The sequence below is a fragment of the Eptesicus fuscus genome, chromosome 19 (genome assembly GCF_027574615.1).
Source record: "Eptesicus fuscus isolate TK198812 chromosome 19, DD_ASM_mEF_20220401, whole genome shotgun sequence".
Classification (NCBI taxonomy): domain Eukaryota; kingdom Metazoa; phylum Chordata; class Mammalia; order Chiroptera; family Vespertilionidae; genus Eptesicus; species Eptesicus fuscus.
In genome coordinates, this window is record NC_072491.1 from 14,707,670 (window position 1) to 14,726,251 (window position 18,582).

General features: G+C 45.6%; 1 protein-coding gene across 1 annotated transcript; it reads left to right on the forward strand.

Moving 5' to 3' along the window:
• Nucleotides 1–8,705: 8,705 nt before the first annotated feature.
• CTHRC1 (collagen triple helix repeat containing 1) lies at nt 8,706–18,020 on the forward strand. The gene is made up of 4 exons (XM_054708666.1): nt 8,706–8,990; nt 12,725–12,946; nt 15,974–16,190; nt 17,510–18,020. The coding sequence occupies exons 1-4, from the start codon at nt 8,709–8,711 to the stop codon at nt 17,650–17,652; spliced, it is 864 nt and encodes a 287-aa protein (XP_054564641.1). The 5' UTR covers nt 8,706–8,708; the 3' UTR covers nt 17,653–18,020.
• Nucleotides 18,021–18,582: the final 562 nt, after the last annotated feature.

Here is an 18,582-nt window from a genome sequence, read left to right on the forward strand (position 1 = left end):
TCCTTCCCCTGGTTAAGGATTATTTTAGGCTTGAGTATGTGACCCACTTTTGGCCAATGAGATATGAAATGGCGGGGGAGAGGGGGCTGCTGGGAAAGATTCTCTTCCTTTTAACATGAAGATACCACAAGAGAGTCCTCGTCTTTTCTAGACATTGTTGCATCCAGCAGGGACACCTGGACCGGCTGTCTCTCTTGGGGGGATGATGACATGAGGACAATGACAAAACTCTAAGAGTGGCAGAACATAAAGATAGAAAAACGTTGAATCCTTGATGATGTGGTTGGGTCACTACCTCTCTCTGAACTTCATGCTAAGAGAAAAAAGAAATTTCCTTGTTGTCTAGCCACATTGAGCTGACTTTTAAAAAAACGCAATAAGTGTTTGTTGAAATATTATAAGAATGTATATCCCTGACCCTCTGATGACCTCAAATAGAGTTGCATCATTCCATCCAAGTAAACCTGAATTTGAGCTTGTTTATGCTGCAAAATGAGTAGCAAAAGTCAAAGGACATGGTAGGATTCGTGGGGAGTGAGTACATCTGGGAATCACTGATGTCGAAAGTCAGCAGGGAATGCAGCAGTGACCATCTGGCTGGGGGATGTGATTTATGCCTACAGGGGCTTCAACCTACAGTATGGAATCCTTGAAAACGCTGCTATCAACGTGGAGGAATGATGGCACAGCAGGACAATAAGTGATAAGCTGACAGCGTTTCCCAATCAGAGGCCGGGTGATGACAAATGAAACAGATATTGAGCCTCCAGAACAGAAGGTTTAAAGCTTTTGGTTATGACCTGATTCCTGTACTCTTTCACACTGAGAGAAATGCCACTCCGTATGGGTTTCTCTCTCTCTCTCTCTCTCTCTCTCTCTCTCTCTCTCTCTCTCTCTCTCTCTCTCCCCCCCCATTTCCTCCTCCTCCTCCAACTCCTCCTCCAACTCCTCCTCCTCCTCCTCCTCCTCCTCCTCCTCCTCCTCCTCCTCCTCCTCCTCCTCCTCCTTCTTCCTCTTCTTCTTCTTCTTCTTCTTCTTTTTTTTTTTTTTTGCATATTGCCACAGCCGAAGTGATTTTTGCAATGGGGAAAGTGGTAATTCTAGGAAGCCTTTGTTCAAACGATGACCCAAATCATTACTTCATGGGGACCTTAGTCAACACTGTTCTATTTCACCCAATCATACTTGATTCTTTTAAAACACAGACTTTATTTTTTAAAGCAGTTTTAAATTCACAGCAAAAATGAATGGAAAGTACAGAGATTTCCCATATACCCCCTGGCCCATCATCACCATCACTCACCAGAGTGGTACATTTGATGAACCTACATTGTTACAATTGATGAACCTACGTTGACATGTCATTAGCACCCAAAGCCTACACATTAGGGTTCGCTTTTGGTGTTGAGTTCATAATAAATGTTAAATAATGTGTGTTGCATTGAACTGAAATGCTAGCCTTGCCTTCATGTGAGTTTCATTTTTACTGATGCACTGAACTACAGAAGGCAAAGACGAAGGAATGGAACAAACATACCTCTTTCGAACAGAGAAATTGGTAGAGAATTCTGTTAGTGGAGAAAAATGATCTCGAGAACTCATACTTTTTCCTTTGATGTAGAAATAAAGACCGCCTTCATGAAGTATTAACCAGTGTAGAAACATCCAACCAGAGAGCTAAAGTGTAATAATGATTATTATAAGAGAGATATGGTAGCAATCATTAATAGCAATTTGGAAACAAACGCCTAATACTTGAGTTCCTGCCAACAGACCAGTCCTTCAGGACCCTGAAGACTGCTCTGAGTCTGGGAAAGAACATAAGCCTTATGAAAGAGCCTAAGTTTTGCCTGAGGAATTATCCAGAGATAAAATGCCTGTGGAAAAATGGCCAGAAAACCCAGCTTCTCAGTGACACTTCCCAGATTTACACAAGACTCCTCAGTAAGGGGAACCCCACAAATGATCACCCAACAGGGGAGGGGGAGCACATTCCATGGAGATTAGTATCCCTGGGAAGACAGGAAGCAAACATTACAGACAAGAGACTGATGAAACAGAGAAATTTGTGTAAGCTATGCATAAAACACTCGTGAAAATGGGTCTTCTCGGGAACACCCCATTGTAGCCACACTGGGGATACTTCCCTGAAAACAGACTGGGTTCTCTGCCTAGCCTTTGTGTACTTAGAAAAACTGCTGCTACAGGAAGAGAGTAGGTCTTATGGGTTAATATCTAGGAATGGGACTTGGGGATACATCCTTTGAACCTAGGGTTTACTTCCCCTGATGCTTTACCTCCTGGAGGTCTCTGATTTCCCAAAGACACCCAGAGCTAAAACAACTGATGGTAGGTTGGATAAACAAACCAAGGGCTTTCCAGGAAGGGGGAAATGGTATAATTGGCACTCTGAGGGTTTTATTTTATTTACTTATTTTATTTTTATTTATTTTGTGGCAGACACTCTCGGTTGTCTACCCAATAATTACCCAACTCTGCCTGCCGCTCATCCTTCCTTATGCACAGAACTCAGCTATTGTTCACGGTTCTCCCAGGAGCCCTGTCCTTCAGGGGAGGCACAGTTTCTTTCTGGCCCCAGGGGGCTAACGTCTCTTGCCAGGTGATTTGTTTTAGGCAACAGGCATGTGCTCCAATCCTGCCCCATCGGACAGGAGGGAAGCGTGCAGGGAGAACGCTGGGAAGAATTTTCTCGGTCCTGAAAGGGGACACACCACAGGGCCACTGCAAGTGCCTGCCTCCGGAAGAGTGGTAGTTTTTATTTTATTTATTCCTTTAATAAATATTTACTGCCCAGCAGTGTCCTGAAATCCACAGTCTACTTATTCTTGAACAGGAAAGGAATGGATTTAACATAAAGGTAGGTTTCAAAGGCACATTCTAATAAAGTCTGACACTTTAAAAATAGAGTGAGGATCTAAGGGAAATAGCAGACCAGGAGTCAAGACTGGGTCTCTAGCTGAACAGTTCTGACGGCCTCGTTCGGTGGGGAGGTCAGGAGGAGGACATGCATGCTGTGGACAAAAGTTAAAGGCATGGAGAGAGGAAGAACAACGGCCCCCGGTTCCAAGAAAATCACCAACTGCAAAGCCCAGGAGGTCACCAAAGATTCACAGGAGGATGGAGTGCCAGACTCCGAGGCTGAGGAGCAGAGCGAAGAGTCTAAGAATCTGGAAAGCCAACGCGCGCTTGAGCAGGGTGAGACGTCTCATCTCGTCCTAAGGATGGATGTTTGCTCTCTCCTGGCTGTGGTTTTAACGTCTCCACTGCACTGGCACGTGCATGCTCACGTGCGTGTGGTGAGAGAAACTGAGTGTGAACCAGCTGGTGGATCCTGATGCTAGTAGCACCGACCAAGGTTTTTCTGGATTTCCTCCTCCTTCTCTGCCTCTTTCTTTGGGGCTCTCTTCTTCTGCCCACCCCATACATGATCTGTTCTCAGAGTGTGGACGAGGGACTCTAAGGGGTGCCTGAGACACTTTCAGGGAAAAGGTGACGCTAATGCTATGTTCATAATGATAATGATGCCATTTGCCTATTTCACTCTCACTCTCCCACAGGTGCACAGTGCCGTCTCCCAGAGGCTGCCTGATGGGTGAGATGCCAGCAGATGGAAGACAGAAGCAAATATGAGATTCAAGCTGTAAAAAGACCTGCAAAAAGGCAAAACAATGCCACTCTCCTTAACTTTTTTTGTTTTACAAAATATAGCTATTTTCATTAAAATAGGTTCTTTATTCTAACTTAGGATGAGGTTAGTTGTTGCTGTTTTAAAAATGAATTAATTAAAAATAGTTTTTAAATGTCTCAATTTCAGCTTCCAAGATGTGGTGCCTGGACCAGCAGCCCTAGAGCGTGTGAGAAATGCTGATGCTCAGGCCCCTCCCCGGACCTATTGACTGAGAAGCTCTGCAGGTGGGGCCAGCAATCAGGATTGGAGATGCCCTTCAGGTGATGCTCATGCTCACAGAAGCCTGAGAGCCATCCCTCATCGTTTCTCCAAGGTGAGCGGAAACACGTGACCATCCCGAGCCCTCTGAGTGCAAGTCTGTCTCAAGAGGCCGCGGCGTCAGTTCTGGGTTGTGGGCCTGTCTTAGTCTGCTTGGGCTGCCATAAGAAAACACCACAGGCTGGGTGGCTCACACAGCAGACATTTATTTTCCCACAGTACTCAAGGAGAGACGCCCGAGGTTGAGGTGTCGGCAGGTTTGTTTTTCTCTGAGGTCTCTCTCCTTGGCTTGCAGATGGCCACCTTCTTGCTGTGTCACGTGGTCTTTCCTCTGTGCGTCCTGAAAACAATTTATTTTTGTTTTCATTTACCAAGTGACTAATTCAGTATTCCCCCTGTTCTCCCTCCCTTCCACCTCCCCCACCACCACTCACACACACCCAAGACCTATCCACCCTGATCTGTTTCTCAGAAATTGCCGCCAAGTAGATCTTCCCCATCTGGCTTTGGTGCAAACAGCTTGAGCTATACCTCTGAGCTTTGGGTCATCTATAAATTGCAAAGCATGCATTCTATAGACTCCATAAATAAATGAGGGGGTCAACAGTGTCCATAAAAATAGGAATAATTAATCTAGCCAAGAGCTAGAACAGTGATGGGCAACCTTTTGTGCTTGGTGTGTCAAACTTCGCCAGAAAACTGAGCATAACTCGGGTAGTGTGTCACTTCGAGGAAAAAACATTATTTCGCAAATGTTTTATCCTCAGGAGCAGCAAATGTTTCATCCTCGGCATGCGGCCGCCTCAGCGGCCACGTGTCATCAGAAATGGCTACGCGTGTCAGTGCTGACACGCGTGTCATAGGTTCGCCATCACTGAGCTAGAAGGTAAAGGTGGTGAGAGGGTGTTTCTGATAAGACTGCCAACGTATCTAATAATATTCTCAAAGGGATATTTTCTAATCATGGTAAGGAACATGGGAAGGGAGTTTGCCTAGACTTAATTTTAGTTTTATGCCATAATTACAATGAATTATTCCATTAGCTCTAGCTAATTACAATGAATTATTCCATTAGCTCTTGGACAGTTACCCATTTCTTGTTTTGTATCCAACCGTCTTGATCTTTTTCTCCCTCCTGTCACCAGTCAAGTCCCATTTTGTCACTGTTGAGCATTCTCTATTGGACAGTTTGGGGAGCGGTGGAATTGCATTCAGCTTGCTTTGTCACTTAATAAAAACTCTGATAGGTGAGGGAGGAGACTAATATCATTGGTCTGTTTCAACTTCTATTGCAATGGCCTGACTTTATATCAACAAAATAATCACATCTAAAACTGAGGAGGAGCTGCCAGGGGAAACATAACCAGAAACCCTGGTTTAGGGAGACAGGAGAGCTGGATATATTTCGTAAACCTAAATGTTTTAAGATGTAATCCAAATATCCTGCTTACTTTGGCTTTCTTTTATCATAAAACAGGCCATTCTTTGTGCCTTGGAAGAGACATGCAGACTGCAAAAAGCCATCTGAACCGCCCAGAAATGTCTTTAATCTTGACCATTTTCAAAATAGACAGCCATGGTGAACAATTTTCTGAGGACTTCTTACAATGCAGAGTCTGTTCAGAGGATGCTGATTGCAAAACCTCTGTACACTGGGCATAATGAAGGGGGAAAGAGAGGGCACAGCATTGAGTAACCTAAGAAAAAGGAAGAAAATTCTAGGGGAAATGAAAGACGACCCAAGTAACAAGCATGTAGCTGCAATGATTCAGAAGAAAGGAAGTGTTCTAGTAACGCTTCCAGGTCTAACACAGACCAGGGCGTATCCTCAAGCCCTGCAAAGAGTCAGCTTCTAGTTGTATAATAAGCACAACTCTAAAGGGATGCATGTAAAATGCACTTACCGTGATCACATCGAGGGACTTTCACTCATCTTTCATGAAGGATATTTAGGTTCTATAATTTTCCATCCACTTTTCTTTTCCTTAGAGCTGTAAAAATCCCACTCACTCATGAGATGGCAAGTGTGCTGTATACTGACTGTTTATTCGTGCAGGATGTGGAGAGATTAACCAGTTAGTACTGCTGTGAACAGTCTGATGATTTAGGCATTGAGGAATGCCGACGAAACCACTGCACTGTCGGATTCTAGAGCTGACTGTGTGTGAACAGGAGCTAGTAGAGGGAGAAATTCAAGCCCCCAGTAGCAGGACTCATCAGTACTATTTGCCCTCAGATCCATTCTTTGGGCTTCTGCTGCTGTGCTCGGCATCACACGGGACTGACTAACGGGCTGTTCCCAGGCTCTTGTTTCAGGTGCCTCTAGCTGCCTTTGGAGATTCGAGGGTGGGAAGAGGGGAGAAGAAGCCGGGGTATTCCTCATCTTCCTTCTCTGGCAGAGGCTTCCTCTCTTTTCATGGCTCCAGCTTCCATTGGATAAGCTCAACATGATTCCCGCTTTGATGGGTCACCTTCTCTCTCTCTGGCTTAAAGATGGTAGCAGCTTATAGCTATGGACAATCTTGGGTTGCTTCATTGTCCCCTACTGAGCTAGCCTTCCGAGTCAATATCCTACATTAAATTCCTTCTGTTGGGAATACTCAGAGTGGTTTCTGTCTCCTAATCAGATCTTGAATGACACAGCTGATGTAGAGGTTAATTGTCATCTACTAAATCATGGCTTCCTTTAACTTTATATAGAAGCCCCTACTTTTATTAATTTTATAATAATAGCTAACATATATATATATAGAGAGAGAGCATTTACACATATCAGGTAAAAGTGCTTAGAAAGTCACTAAGCAGTGGTCCAGCTCAGTCCTGCCCGGAGTGGCAGCCAGGGCACACTCTGGAAATAAGATCCAGGACCCTAAACTAATCCATAATCACTAACTAGAACGAAAATCTATAATGCTAAAATGGGCCTACGTTTTAGACGGAGCAAACTCAGCTGGACTGAGATGGTAAATTCCAGAGGTGGTAGGATAAATGGCTTGGCAAACCACAGAGGGAGAGAAGTAAGCACAGACAGCGAAGTTAATCCAACCCACAGGGGGAGTACTTCTGTATAATGTTTAGGGCCTGGGAGATAGAGTATGTGCAAGCCCTCTGTATAGCTATAAATGTGTGCATATATACATTGTTATATATTATCTTTGAAATGTAGATAATGATATCTTATTTACTTACCCTGCAGAGGAATTGATTATGTGAATGTGTAGTTTAAAAATGCATGAATGTTAATACAGGAAATAGCTCTTTGCTGAAAACCCAATCTGTTTCCCAAATTTACACAGAGAGGGCCCATCAGAAGTCACTGGTGATGGAGCAGGAGCAGGAGCAGGAGCAGGAGCAGGAGCAGAAGCAGGAACTACAGACTCTCTGGTGGTGCCCCTCTCCTCTCCAGCCTGTAGCCTGCTGTCCCCAGAGTGGTTTGGCTGCGGGAGGGTATCGGCGGGGACGTTGTTCAGCTTTAACGTGGCTGGTCTCATGCGTGAGCGACCTGTGCAGCTGCAGTTAGAAGGGTCCCACGCTTGCTGTATTGCTCTGTTGACAAAGTCTTGAAATTCTTAAAAATTCCTTAACAAAGGACCAGGCATTTTCATTCTGCATTGGGCTGGGCAAATTACGTAGCCAGCTCTGGCTCTAGCACCCATTTGGATAGTTGCCTCTTCTAATAAACAGGAGTGCAATTTACCTGTGGTTGCATACTGGCCCAGGAGCGTGCTTTTCTAGAACCGTCCCCTGCCAAACTGTTCCTCCTCTTGAATACCCATCTGTGGAGCCCACTATACCTTCCAGAAACCTGGCTGGGTCTCCAAGGAGAACCCTGCTGAGTTGAATTTGACCTCAGCAGCATTGCCAACAGGAACTTCCACGTGGCTACAGGTGTGGAAGATTTCTGTCCTGCCTGAGGTCAGCCGGTGGTGTATCAAGAAGCTCCTGACCCTACCTGGTGGGGGGCCTGGGTTCCCCAGAATGCTTTCTTCCAGAATGGATAAGGGACAGATGAAAGGGGGTCAGAGAAGGTTAGAAAAATTTATCAATCAGAAATCAATAGTGATTTCTGAAAAGTGAACTTCTACCACTGAACGCTGCTTAACTTCCCTGAGCATCATCATTTTCCTCATCTGTGAACGGGGCAAGCAGAGAAGGTACCCCCCGCCCCCCCCCCCACCCACACACACATTGACTCAATGGACAGGGAGTATGAATAGTGAAAGACTGCATAGTTCCTGGAGCTTAGCAAGTGTTAGCATTTATTATTAAACAGCGGTTCTTCGTTCTTAATCATTTGGCTCATGGGGCCGGGGAGAACCTGATGATACTCCCCCCCACCAAAAAAAGTCACCCCCCCAAGAAAGATCTTGAGGAGATGCCAGCTTTGACAACCCTTGAAGGCGGCCCCTGCACCCACGTGAAGGTACGTGCCTCTCCAATGACCATTTAGGCGGTAATATCTCCAAGCCCGTCCTCGAAGTCTCCACTCGTGGCTCCCGGGGCGACGGCCACCTCCCCCCCACTTTGCAGGAGGCTTCCCCCACGCGATCTGTCCAGCCCCGCGGGGGTCCCAGCGGGCTGAGCCGCGGGCGCCGGAGAAGGCGGGCCGGCTCTTGGCCCGCCCCACGTGGGGCTCGGGGTGGGGGCTCTGGCCTGTGACCGGATGGAAACTCTGGGTGTCCAGGGGTGGGGAGGGAGGGGAGGAGGGAGCGGGGGAGGCGCGCGGGTGAAAGGCGCATTGATGCAGCCTGCGCCCGCCTCCGAGCGCCGCGGGGCCAGACTCGGATCACGTCCGAGCTCCCGGGCTCCCCCAGCTCCCGCTCCCGCTCCGCGTGTCCGTCCGGGCCCGCCGCGCGCCATGCGCCCCCAGGGCCCCGCCGCCGCCCCCAGGCCCGGACGCCTCGGCCTCCTGCTGCTCCTGCTGCTCCTGCAGCTGCTGCAGCTGCCGGCGCCGTCGAGCGCCAACGAGACCCCCAAGGTGAAGCAGAAGGCGCTGCTGCGGCAGCGGGAGGTGGTGGACCTGGTGAGTGCGGGGGCTGGGCCGGCGCTGCGCCCGTGGAGGGGACGGTCTGTGCAAAGGGTGTGTGTGTGTGTGTGTGTGTGTGTGTGTGTGTGTGTGTGTGTGTGTGGCTACGTGTAGTGGCTGGTGTCCTGGGCGCTCAGGGGAGACCAGAATCGGGGGGGGGGGGGGGGTGCCCATGTTTGAGCGGAGATGCGACGTCCAACGGGTGGGATGCCCCAAAGGACAGGGATTTGCCCAATGATGTCTGGCCTCTGAGCCCCCCGACGCCTTCACCCCATCCCCCATCGTGAGGATGGACAGGCTTAGAGCAGCCCCGAGAGGAGGGCGAGGAGCTTGGGGAGGTGAACACGTGGGCCCGGGAGCTGCTTGGAGACCCTGGACCCACGGATCCCCTGGGTGGGCCGGGCCGGGACCTGCGACGTGGCCTTTGTTGGGACCGGTGGCCACGTTGCCCGCCGGAGAGGGAGAGTGAAAACCCCTGCAAAGCCTCCCTCCAGCGCTTTGAAACTTGAAGACCGTGAGTCATGTTGGGTCACCCTCCCCGGGCGCATGGGCTGCAATTTACTTGGTTGGAGACCACAGCCCGGCCCGGGGCGGTTCGGAGGGTTCATGGCCGGAAGGGGAATCGAAGGGCCCAGCACTAACCCTCCAGGGACCCGCTTCCTCGTTCTGTTTGGACAGATGGGCGGCCAGCCCTTCCGGACGCCCCGGGCCTTCCCCTGTGGGCACCCGGTACCAGCATCGCAGTTGAGCGGAGGGAGAAGACAGCTTCCAGAGAGCCAATAGCCCACGTGCCTTCTGAAGGGCCAACCGGTGGGAAAGTTTGTTTGCTTAAGGCTTTTTCCCTCTAAAAGTCAACAAACCCGGGGGCGGGCAAGAGTGATCCTTTCACAGCTACCCTATTCCTGGGCACCTCTTACCTTCAGTCCTTAAATCAACCTTAATTGCAAACAAGTACGGTGCACAGGCATTGCAAGACACGAGAGGGGACATTTTTTAAAAATTATTATTTAAAACCAAACCAACCTGTTTTGTATATGTTAAGCTGCCCTTGTAAATTCAGTTAATAAACCAAGCTCCCTGGTGGCAGGGAGCTGTAAACCAGATTCAAAAGCTCTGGGGGAAAAAGAAAAAAAAATCCCTGCCATTTCACACAGCACTTTCTGGGGATGTGCCGTGTAATTTTGTTCCACAAAGCAGAATTGTGTTCAGCGCTGCCGTTCAATTTTAAATGCCTAAAATTGCTTTAAACTGTACCAACTGAATGTGGTTCCTGTGAAGTTTGCATTTTGTGAATTTGTAGTTATGATATACAACATAGCCCTTTTTCCCCATCAAGCTAGCAATTTTTTTTCTTTCCCTCCAAAGATTTACAGTGCCTGCGGTTTCCCACAACTCTAGCCCGACTTGGAAAAGCTTACTACGCAGCCAGGCTCAGGTGCATCCTGTAGCTTGGATTTGGCTTTGCTTGGTTGGGGCGGGGAGGGGGAGGGGGGAAGGCGCTGGGGCCGGAGAGGGGGCAGGGAGGGGAGAAAGGTCCACATAGAAAGTTTCAACAGACTCTGGAAAGCAACTTCTTTGTACAGGATCTTTCAAAGCATTGCTTTCAAGCTTCCAGCAAGTTCTGCCCCCTGGTGGCCAGTCGCGTGTAAGAAACAGGGGCTCATTCCTCAGATGTTTTTACCCTGCCCTGGTAGGTGCTAAAGGTGGGCTGAGTCAGCATTTTAAAGGGAAAGAAGACTGATGTGATATCTGTGAAACCAAATTCAATAAAATTATGGGGTCTCGGAAATGCAATTTTTAGATTAAAAGGTGAATAAAAATTCTCAACCATGGCAGTGTAGACATTTTGGGGTAGATGATTCTTTGTTGTGGGGACTGCCCTGGGCATTGTAGCATTTTTTAGCATCATCCCTAGCCTCTACTCCTTGTAGATGCTAAGAGAAATCTCTCCTTCCAAGTTGTGGCAAGCAAGAAATCAAAGAATACCAGGAGTCTTATTGCTTCTCCTCTTTCACTAGAAATCTGTGTCCAAACATTACATGTGTCTGGTAGCGTAAGTGAATGAAATTTCCGGAATGAAAATTGTCTACAATTAACTACACTGTTTTAGAATATAGTCACAAAAGTCATCTGTCAAAACAAAAATCAAATTGGTGGTGTGAAAAGCAAATCGATTGGCAAACATTAGAGGCATAAGGTGTCCTTATTGGATTTCAGAATACGACCGTGTCTATTCCCAGAGGGGGACCGTAAAAGATAAGCTTTGAAGTTATTTTAATATATAAGGAACCTGGTGTTTTGTTCTGATTGGACAATGTGTTTATATAGAATGATAGTGTATTTGTATAGAATTGTAGATTGTGACAATCTACACAAATGGGAAACTGTTAAATGTAAGCGGATTGGGTCTAGATTTGGAGGGTCTAATAAGTGGACCCATTCAGGAATTAGATGGGGATCAAAACACCACCTTTCCCACTGAGGTAGCTACATTAGTGTGTGTGGCTTTTGGGTGTTAACTGGAGGGTTTGCTAACGCTCTCCTCTCCAGATCTAGACCCTGGTAAGGTCCACCCAAGGGAGTGGTCACACTTGCCCAGGTCACTGCCTCACATGCTCTTGGGGGAATAATGAGAGTAACCATGGCTGACATATGCAGTGTTTACTGGGTACCAGGCACTTCTAAGCACTTTGTATATCATTTCACATCTCATACAAACCCTACAAGGTAAGAACCTTTGTTACTTCCCCCATCCTATATAATAAAGAGGTAACATGCAAGTTGACCCTCACGCTCTCATGTCACAAGATGGCCACCCCTATGTCATCACAAGATGGCTGGCAGGGAAGGGCAGTTGGGCGCGACCAGGCCTGCAGGGGAGGGCAGTTGGGGGCAACCAGGCCTACAGGGGAGGGCAGTTGGGGGGAACCAGGCTTGCAGGGGAGGGCAGTTAGGGGTGATCAGGCCGGCAGGGGAGCGGTTAGGGGGTGATCAGGCTGGCAGGCAGAAGCGGTTAGGGGGCAATCAGGCAGGCAGACAGGCGAGTGGTTAGGAGCCAGCAGTCCCAGATTGTGAGAGGGATGTCTGACTGCAGGTTTAGGCCCGATCCCAAGGGGTCGCAGATTGCAGAGGGTGCAGGCTGGGCTGAGGGACACACACACACACCCGCCCCCAGTGCATGACTTTCGTGCACCGGGCCTCTAGTTTTACAGATAAGGAAGCAGGCACCGGCACATCGAGCAGCTTGCTCTACCTCACAGAGCTAGTCGTAGTGGTGGAGTCAGGATTAAAATCCAGAGAACCAGGCTCTAGAATCCATGCACTTAACTTCTGCATGACACGCCGCTGCCCTCCCCACCAAGGAGAACAGAGAATCCTTAAGATGTTTGAGAGGTCACTGCCACCCTGTAGGAGGCTAGTAGTCACCTTCAATAAGGTCACTTGCTCCCTGTCAGGGAGGAGAAGTGGGGGGAGGGGCACTCAGAAGGGTTACCCCGTGACACGTCCTCCACGTAAAAAAGGGTCAAGTCTGTGCAATGTAAAGAAATCACAGTATTTTAGAAATAATTTTAAAGTCAGTTCTCTTTAATAACTCATCTAGAACATGAGCAAGGGGGTATGAAAGGATTCTCGCCTCCAAGGACTCAAAACAAATGCAATTCTAATCAGATCGAGTCTTTGAATCTTAAGTAGTGAGAGTTTTTCTTCCTTTCTTTTTCCCACCGATCTAGTATAATGGAATGTGCTTACAAGGGCCTGCGGGTGTACCTGGTCGAGATGGGAGCCCTGGGGCCAATGGCATTCCTGGTACCCCTGGGATCCCAGGTCGGGATGGATTCAAAGGAGAAAAGGGGGAATGCCTGAGGGAAACCTTCGAGGAGTCCTGGACACCTAACTACAAGCAGTGCTCATGGAATTCGCTGAATTATGGCATAGATCTTGGAAAAATTGCGGTAAGTAAAATCAGAATTATTCTAACGTTGAAGCAAAATGTAAAGGTTTTCAGCCGAAGAGTTGCAGGTTCGATTCACAGTCCGGGGCACGTGCCTGGGTTGAAGGGTTGATCCCCAGCCACAGTCCAGGCGCCTGCAGGAAGCAACCAATAGATGTGTCTCTCTCACATCAGTGTTTCTCTCTCTCTCTCTTTCCCTCCCTCCCCCTTCCTCCTCTAACCTCCCTCCATTCTATTCTCTCTAAATATCAATGAGCCCTAGCTGGTTTAGCTCAGTGGATAGAGTGTCAGCCTGTGGTCTGAAGGCTCCCGGGTTCGATTCCAGCCTAGGGCACATGCCCGGGTTGTGGACTCGATCCCTAGGAGGGGGTGTGCAGGAGGCAGCCAATCAATGATTCCCTCTCATCGTTGATGTTTCTATCTCTCTCTCCCTCTCCTTTCCTCTCTGAAATCAATAAAAAATATATTTTAAAAACTCAATGGAAAAAAATATCCTCAGATGAGGATTAACAAAACAACAACACATACACACACAAAAATTAAGGGTTTTCATAGTTGAGTGTTAATTTTAGGTGAGATTTTGTGTTATTTATTTTTACCAAAATATTTTTTTTTTAAATTAAGGAGGTACCATGTAACTTTAAGTTAAAATTAATGAGAAAAAATTGGTAACATCTCAGAGTTAATTTTATAAAGATATTTCTAAGACATTTAACCCTAATACTTCAAATAAATTACTCTGTTTTTAAAAATGCAAACAGAAAGGGAGAGCATGCGTGTCTATGTCCACAAGATTGGACAGTAAGCAACTTTCCAGTCTATCCTGAAGTCAACTTAAGTTAGTCTGAACATTTCTGCTGTGGCTCCAGACACAAGGTGGGAAGAATTTCTCAGAAGTTTACACACGATGGGAATTATCTGGAAGTGGCAAGGCCTTGGTATTTGTCCTGATTCAGGGTAGCTGGCCTAGCTTAAATTGCTCAGCCTGGGAGAAGTGGAATGGACCAGAGAGGTACTACCGTGACCATTGTACATTATTCTGCAACACTTAGGGGCCAAGTCACTCAAAAGAGCCTGGCTGGCGATGCATTTTGATTGATGACTTAGTCACTTTGATCAGTGTTTGCTTCCAAAGTAACTGGCAAGTCCACTGAGATTCATAGAGTTGAAGAAGTTGGTGCTATTTCTAAGCCTTTCTCCCTTTGTTCACCAACTCGGTACACGGTTCCATATCTACAATATATTACTTCATGATATTAACCACGGCTATCACTAGGCTAATAGAAGATACTTTATTTTCATAAAATTCTAAAGTTTAAATCTTTACGTTTTAGCCCTGATCCTTATATCAGCTGTTAAATGTCTGCTATCCTACATAATAAAAGTCTAATATGCTAAGTGTCTGGTCATCCGGGCAACCGTTCAGCCGTTCAACCAATCAAAGCGTAATATGCTAATGATATGCTAAGGCCCCTCAACTGCTCGCTATGATGTGCACTGACTGACCACCAGGGGGCAGACGCTCTAACTGGTAGGTTAGCTTGCTGCTGGGGTGCGGCTGATCAGGACTGGGTGAGACAGGCCAGACACGCCCTGGAGCCCTCCCGCGGTCCCTCTCCAGCTGGCCAACCTCCCATGTCTCTCCCCGAGCCTGATAGTGCACCGGTGGGGTCCCTCGGCCTGGCCTGTGCCCCCTTGCAATCTGGGACCTCGGGGGATGTTGGAGAGCCAGTTTTGGCCCGATCCCGCAGGTCAGGCCAAGGGACCCCACTGGTGCACGAATTCGTGCACCAGGCCTCTAGTATTGTCTATAAAAAACTTTGCCACTGTCTTGATTTGATTTTCATGTGATAGAATTTCCATAAAAGTTCTTCCATGGTTTTGGTGACCGTGACCATTTTTAGTTTCATTTGTGATTTCTTAGAAAACATTTTGTTTAAATATTGCTTACTTCTTTAAACACCTGACATTGATAGACCGGTTCTTAAGTTGTAGTTCATTGAAAGTTGCTAAGTTCTCTCCAAAAGCTATCCCTATGGTCTCTGAATTATTAATGTGTTTTCAAGTTCCATTTATCAGTGCTCAGAATGGTTTGGGAGCCTTCTGCAAGTAAAAGATAGGGCCATGAACCAATTGACTGATGAATTTTGCAAAGACCAGTTAGAGGGGGGGAAAATGTGAGCCTTATAATTGTGTCACATAGTTAAAGGCTAAAAACCCCACCTAGCCTTGAACCCGTGATACTGTATGCTGCTGATCAAATAGAAATAGGTCAAGAATAAATATACACGGAGTGGCCAGATTATTATGATCTCTGAATGCATAATAATCTGGTTTCTCTCTCTCTCTCTCTCTCTCTCTCTCTCTCTCTCTCTCTCTCTCTCTCCCCATATATATATATTAGAGGCCCGGTGCATGAATTTGTGCATGGGTGGGGTCCGGCCAGCCTGGCCAGGGGGAGGGGACATGGGCAGTTGGCCGGCCTGCCTGCTGGTCGAACTCCTGGTCAAGGGGACAACTTGTATATTAGCCTTTTATTTTATAAGATATACACTGAGTGGCCAGATTATTATGCATTCAGAGATCATAATAATCTGGCCACTCAGTATATATGCACAGTACTAGTCTAGAATGTGAGTTCCATGAGGGCAGAGAATTATTTTGTGTTCTGCTGTATCTGTAGTATCCAGCACATAGGGCTCAGGAAATATTTTTGGAACGAAAAAAAAAAGAGTAAAGATAGAGGTTGTTTTGGTCTAAATTCTGAAGACTAGCTGTTTTTGGTAAAACTGAAAGACCTTCAGTGGGGTGAATAATTCTAAGGCTGCCATAACTTCATTTTGTAAAGGGTTCTTCATATCAGGGTCTCTTCCCTGTCTTGCAGAAAATCTTTTTCCCTCTGTAAAGGTTAAACTTTTTAAATGGAGCTTGGGGTAAAGGGTAGTTGAGAGTCACAGTCCAGTTTGAAAGCATCGTTTTGAATGAACTTGGGAATGCTAACGGAGCCCCATGTCTGTGTGTGTGGCAGGAGTGCACATTCACTAAGATGCGCTCCAACAGCGCTCTCCGAGTTCTGTTCAGCGGCTCGCTCCGGTTAAAGTGCAGAAGCGCGTGCTGTCAGCGTTGGTATTTCACGTTCAACGGAGCTGAGTGTTCAGGGCCTCTTCCCATTGAAGCCATCATTTATTTGGACCAAGGAAGCCCTGAACTGAATTCAACAATTAACATCCATCGCACCTCTTCTGGTATGTAGACTAGTGACACTACAGAGTGCGTCTCAGGTCTTTAGGGACAGAGATTAGTTTTGAGTCCGCGGTCATGTCGGGCAACTAGGACAGCACATTGTTAGCCCATGATGCATTTCCCAACCTTGGTGTGAAGCCTCATCAGTTGTGATCAGTTGGGTGGGATGTCAGAAGGGATTTGTTATTCCTAAGTTTCTGCATTAAGATGAATTGAAGGTGACCTGGCGGTGGGAATGTGGGCTGGTGCAGCCACTGTGGAAAACAGCATGGAGTTTCCTCAAAAAATTAAAAGTGGAACTGCCTTGTTAAGATCCAGTGATTCCACTTCTGGGAATATACCCAAAGAAACCTGAAACACGGATGCGAAAGAATACACGCACCCCTATGTTCATTGCAGTGTTATTTACAATAGCCAATAGTCCATCAGTAGATGGGTGGATAAAAAAGCTGTGGTACATTTACACAATGGAATACTACTCGGCTGTAAAAAGAAGGAAATCTTCCCCTTTGAGACAGCATGGATGGACCTGGAGAGCATTATACTAAGTGAAATAAGCCAGTCAGAGAAAGCAAGTACCGTCTGATATCACTTACATGTGGAATCTAATGGACAAAATAGGCTAACAAACAAAATAGAAACAGGCTCATAGATAAGAGTACAGACTGACAGCTGTCAGAGGGAAGGTTGGTTGGTGAAGGGATTAAGCAAAAAAACCCCAACAACTCATAGACACGGACAACAGAATGGTGATTACAAGAGGGGAAGGAGGATGGGGGAGGTAGAAGAGGGTAAAAGGGGGATAAATGGTGATGGAAAGAAACTGGACTTTGGATGGTGAACACACAGTATAATATATAGACGATGTATTATAGATTTGTACACTTGAAACCTATATAACTTTATTAACCAATGTCACCACAATAAATTCAATAAAATTTTTTTAAAAATAAAAAATACTTGTAAATCAAACCAAAGTATTGACTTTTAAAAGTATAGGCTTCCTTTGTTTAATCAAATGAGTTGCTTTTTTTGTTTTAAGTCATCTCTGTAACTAAACTAAGCAAATTCTGGCTTTATGGTTAAAGCCTGTAAGAAAAATGCCTGTTAATCTTATATCATAGAATGGATATATATTTGTATTTTGAAAGTATTTATGTGCTAAGAAAAACAGAATTTATTTTTACGAAAACACTTATTAAGTATTAGAATTTTTAGTTCACTGTACATTAACTCGATTTATTACCTAGCTTGCTAACGTAGGAAAATGTCACTAAAGGTTTTGTCCTCTCAAGATGTTCCTCTCCCCTTTGTTTTGCAGTGGAAGGACTCTGTGAAGGAATCGGTGCCGGGTTAGTGGACATTGCTATCTGGGTTGGTACTTGTTCAGATTACCCCAAAGGAGATGCCTCTACTGGGTGGAATTCAGTGTCTCGCATCATTATTGAAGAACTACCAAAATAAATTCTTTCATCTTCATTCCCTACCTCTTTTTAGTATACCTTTGACTGGCTAATTTTAGTGACATCTTATATGATTTTTAGGTAGACATCTGAATGGAAAACAAAGCTAAATGTGTTTACAGACCAAAGTGTGATTTCACACAAGTCCAGTATTATTCATTTTCCTTCACTCAGATGGTTTGAGGATTTTGTAGTTGGATAGAATATGTACTTTCTTCATATCCCCATTCCTGGAACCTATAATTTAGAATGTCATTGTGGTCTTTAATTTTCCCTATTCTCTTAGTATAGCACTTTTTAAAATATAAAAGCTACCAGTCTTTGTACAAGTTGTAAATGTTCAAAATTGTTTTGTATCTGTGAAATAAAACTTATTTCAAATAATTATAATGTCTTTAACCTAATTCCTACTAAAATTAGAGTGTCTAGTACTTTAGATCTGAAAAGTTGAGTATAAACCTAATTTTGTATGTATTCATTTTAAGGGGGCAGGAGTGGAGTGGAGGGGGTCAATGGGGCACATCTGTAATATTTTCAACAATAAATATAAATTAAAATAAATAAACAAACAAATATATAAAAAATAAAATGGAACACACCATAAAAACATAACAAAGTTATGTATAGCACTGTTCCATATTTTGAGAGATGTAAAGAAGAAGGAATTTATGTGTCAGGAAATACACTAGCACTTTAGGAATTTTATCTTCATTGAACAAAGTAAAAAGACATGTCTTCTGGCCTCAAATTGCTTACCATTTGGTATGGAGGATAAGATACATATAAAAAAAATAACAATAAATGAAAGATTATATGTTGATTGCCATAAAAGTTGTTGAAGGGGGCAGTATAATTCAAAGGAAGATCTACCAATTCCAGTTGTGTTCAGAAAGAATTATGATGAAGGAAGCCCAGTGACAAGAGTGATAAA